The 4,426-nt window shown below is 43.7% G+C and overlaps 1 protein-coding gene across 1 annotated transcript in view; it reads right to left on the bottom strand.

Moving 5' to 3' along the window:
* Positions 1–4,067, bottom strand: part of LOC127749617 (uncharacterized) — a 31,477-nt gene extending 27,410 nt beyond the window's left edge. Inside the window, exons 1-2 of the mRNA XM_052268476.1 lie at positions 3,928–4,067; positions 712–858 (exon numbers count right to left, since the gene is read on the bottom strand). Of these exons, the coding sequence (XP_052124436.1) occupies positions 712–858; positions 3,928–4,020 (240 nt within the window). The 5' untranslated portion in view covers positions 4,021–4,067. The remainder of the gene's footprint in view (positions 1–711; positions 859–3,927) is intronic.
* Positions 4,068–4,426: the final 359 nt, after the last annotated feature.

The raw sequence follows: 4,426 nt of genomic DNA, 5'->3' as shown, positions 1-4,426 counted from the left end.
AACTTGACTTTTTGCCATTGTTTTCAATATATCCTCCTCTAGAGCCGAAACAGTAAAAGATACGGCTAATGCGAGGGTAGTTCCTGATTCAGAACGTGTTGTTTAGGGGGGGTACTTGCTCTGACATTTTACGATTGGACGCCTCCTTGTACGTCTTTATGTGCAACGTGGTCATTTTCGCCGTATTTTCGTCGAAAAAAGCACTCTGGCGCCCAAACGGTGCAAGATAGAGTCAAACGGACAAAATTTTCGCCCAGAGGGCTCTACTTTCAAGAGTTACCCCTTACGAGCCCATAAAAAATATATTTTTTTTCTACTTTTTGGACCAACCCCTATTTCTTTGTTACCCCCTTTCACCCCCTTAGGGGTGGTTGCTAGGATTTGCACCAGGCGTTTCGTTGTCCAGGAGTGACCCCTAAGATACCCTGAAATTTGCAGACCTCTAGCTCATCTCCTTCCTCTTACACGGACGACGGACAGACAGACAGACAGACGGACGGACGGACACGAGAGCGGTTGCATAAGCTCGCTTTAATGCTTTTTTAAAAGCAGAAGGGCGGGCTAAAAACTACCTGGTATCGGTCTGTTCGTCTTTTTGACTGTCTGGATATTCCACAAAAACGAGACGTGCTGCAGACTAGAAACTTTTAGGGTACCTTAAGGTTCACTCGCAGAAAACAAAACGCCTAGCTGAATGTTTATCAGACTTACCGATATAAGAGGCCAACGGCCTTCCATCTGTAGGGCCCGGGAAACTCCACCAGCGTTCGAAACGTCTTCATATATCAACGCAAGGTGGCCAATTGGAAAAAATTGGGTTGCAATTTGCAGTACTATCTCCGGCAACATATTCGGATCCTGCGACAAAAAGTGAAACAGCCGAATTATCATTATCATGTTAACACGTACGGCTGGCATAAGAACCTAGGCAGATGTAAGGCAGAGTAAGGCACATAGTGTCACTTTTCAAAAATTCTTTTCTCGTTACTTCTCTCATTACGGATTTTAGTGTTGGAGTGTCTCAATACCTTCACAAGAAACCATTGAGACCCCCGCAAAAATAGTCTGGAAACGCAAATGTACAGTATCACAGTTTACCTGCAGTACCAATGGTACCGCAGTTAAAACTGTAATACTGCACGACACTTGAGTTTCACGAGTATTCGTATATTCTCTCAAATCATCTCGAGAAGAGACCTCGGCAAGAAAGCATTCCGGTTAAGCTGAAATGCAGAATATAAATTCGGGAAAAGGAAAATGAAAATAGCTTTGCTTTAACATGGTGACATCCGTTTTCTTGTCCTTCGCATTCATCTGCATTTCAGCTTTACCGGAATGCTTTACAAGGTAGCTCGCCATAAGTCAACCGGAACCTGAAAAAGAAAATCATCAATTCTCGAAATTCCTTCAGCGCGCTCACTGGCTGACCGCCGCACCCACTCAACGCGTCCTAACAACAATGTTCTATCTGCAGCGTGCGGATTACACAATGTTCCATCTGCAGAATGCTGAGTACACAATGTTCTATCTGCAAAACGGGGTTGGGCGCAGCCCTTCACCTTTGTGTGGTTTGCAATTAACTCAAAGGCATAAAGGCCAATCTCCGCACACGGAAAGACTCGCAAAGGTCCAATGTTTAATTATTGACTCTTAAAAGTTAAGTAGAATGAGCGGTTACGGAGTAATAAGCATTTCTTTGGAGGTGTCCCGAAACCCGCGTTTCGCAGATAGAACATTGTGTATTCAACACTCTGCAGATAGAACATTGTGTATTCCGCACGCTGTAGATAGAACATTGTTGTTAGAACGCGTCGCACTGTAAACACTCTCAGACCCGTACCGATTTATTGGCTGATCGATCAGCGAAGTCTATTACTACGTCGGAAAAAAAAATTCTGTCTGTGTGTGTGTGCGTCTGTCCGCACGATAACTCGAGAACGAATTGAGCTAGCGACCTGGGACTTTCGGGGTCGTTTTGTGTCATTAAAAGACAGATCGTTATAGCAGATGAGCATTTTAACTCAAAAAGTGTATTTAAGAAAAATCAAAAACAATGGACTCCAGTATGTGCGTTTTCTGAAATATTTTTTGGCGATTTCCTGAGGTGTGCTACAAGAAAACTACAAGAAAACCATAGCCTATGAAACGAATTTTACAATGAAATTATGAATGAAAGAAAACTGAAACAAACATCAGTCATGTGTCCAAAGAAATTTCATTTTCTTCTACGACTACTGCTTTACAGGTTAGGAGCTGGTGTAAAAATTTGAAGCTACCGAACGACGACCGTAAATGAGATGTTTATATCTTCGAAGATGGATGGGTTTGGTTTGGACGTGACTCTCAACAATTTATTGGCATTAATTATTTTTGTTTTGTATACAGGACTTCAAGCATGAGGGGTGGAAGAAAGAGGAAGTACAACCTGTTCTATAACCCAGACAATGAAACAGACAGCCTTCCCTACTACTAGGTGAAGTGGTTCTCCTACATTAACTTGACAAAGTCAGCCGAGCAGCTGGTGGGCCGGCGATAGCGAACCGAACTCAGGCCGCTGCGTACTTAAAGAAATTGTCCGTGTGAGTGATCAAAATTTCAGATCAATTCGAAACTTACAATGGACCTTCGTTAAAGTGAGGCCTTTCAATACGGATGCGAGTTTCTTCGGTAAGTGGAGTGGTTCTCCCATATTAACTTGACAAAATCAGTCGTGCAGTGGCGCAGACCTAACCTCAAACCGCTCTTTTGCAAATACTACATAATGACGACTTACCGGGATGAAATTCAGGTACCGATAGAAAAAGGAAAGCCTATAGTGTGTACTGGATGCAAACAACCCGTCAAAACATCTGAGTGGAGGCGAAAGACAGATTTTCGAAAATCCCGATCACACCTGTCTAGTTATGAATCTTCACTTCGTGGATAAATGCTAGAGCTGCGATTGGTGGTCGAATTCCGGCATTCCGACGCTTTAAACGGGGAAAACGACATGGAGGTGACTATTTGACAACACGGCATGGCGGCCCGAGTTCGTTGGATCCCCACCGTAACCCTAACCCTGCCGGGTGCGCATCGTTCGCAGTTGATTGTACGCTAGTGGGGATTAAAAACTAATTTTGAATGCACTACTTTGAATATAAACGCAATTCCACGATGCAGCTTTCTGCTTTGTTTTGAGTCCGCGCTACTCTACGCCACCATCTTCTATTCTTCTTCATACCAAGTGACTCGCTCATTACTTCCTCTGGCATTTTTCGATTTTAGGCCTTCTTGTACGTCTTTATGTAGAGCGTGGTCATTTTCGGCGTATTTTCGTTGAAAAAGCACCAATGAGCTTTGAGGAGGGAACAGAACGAAGAGCATCACTTTTCTTATTTGGATCCGGTTCATACTGTTCCCCAGGGGTGGGGCACTGACTGTAACCATTTACTAGAAAGATGTACACCCGACCGTATCTCGCGTAACAGGCTTTGCGCTACCCGGCGATACCTGACGAACAAGATGTAGAAAACCCTCTCCACATCGTGCATTGTGAATAAAAACAGTAAAATGTTTCAGGGGTAATTTCCGTGTGAAAATCGCCCACTGATGCCTAACTGTTTAGAGATAGAGCCAAACGGACGAAATTTGGTTCTACGGGTTCTACTTTGGCGAGTTACCTCTAAGAGAGATGCAAAACAAAAAGAACTAGTTTTTTTAAATAAGTTTTGAAGGTATTTCGTTCTTTTTGACACGTCAATTTTTAAGCTAGAGCACCCGAAATCAATACAGTCCTTGCTCTTTATAATTCTAAGTTACAATAAAAAAAATACGTACCTAGCTCGAACCGTTGTCTAGTTACCGTGATTACATACAGACATACGGGCAAAAGGTAAAGTCGGGAATAGACCTTCGGCTTAAAACAAATATATGTATTTGTGTAACTACCTGAGAGAGCTGGACTGAAATTTTCGCAAACACGATACTTGTCCAAGTCAAAAGCACCACCATGTGATGCAATACGGTTCCCATGGCCGACATGTTTTCCAGCACAGCTTGGAACGGATTTCGTTGCGCAGTTATTCTGGTTATCTGTCAAACCAAATACATTTTATTCTACAGGTGTTGTTTTGAAAAACTAGGGAACTTACTTCACCCTTAATCATTAAGCGAAGGCTAGAGTATAGTGTCATGCCGGGCGGGTATTGACTAAGACCGAAATGGGTAAACCACACACCGACACGCTATGCAGGGTGTAGCACGATGGTTGAAGGGTGTAAGAAATGAAGTGCAAAGATATTCAGTTCTTAGGGCCGACCACCAAGTACTTACTATTTAGGCTGATGTTCTCAGGCCAAGGACCGAGGCACGTCTGACGAGTCGTGCGCCGATCGAGCCGTCCCGGGCTGGATCGGGTAGCACCCCGCGCTGTCGCGAATGCAGCGCG

Source organism: Frankliniella occidentalis, unplaced genomic scaffold (genome assembly GCF_000697945.3).
Source record: "Frankliniella occidentalis isolate FOCC.00 unplaced genomic scaffold, Focc_3.1 Scaffold70, whole genome shotgun sequence".
NCBI classification, from domain to species: Eukaryota; Metazoa; Arthropoda; class Insecta; order Thysanoptera; family Thripidae; genus Frankliniella; species Frankliniella occidentalis.
This window is presented reverse-complemented; position numbering and strand designations above follow the sequence as displayed.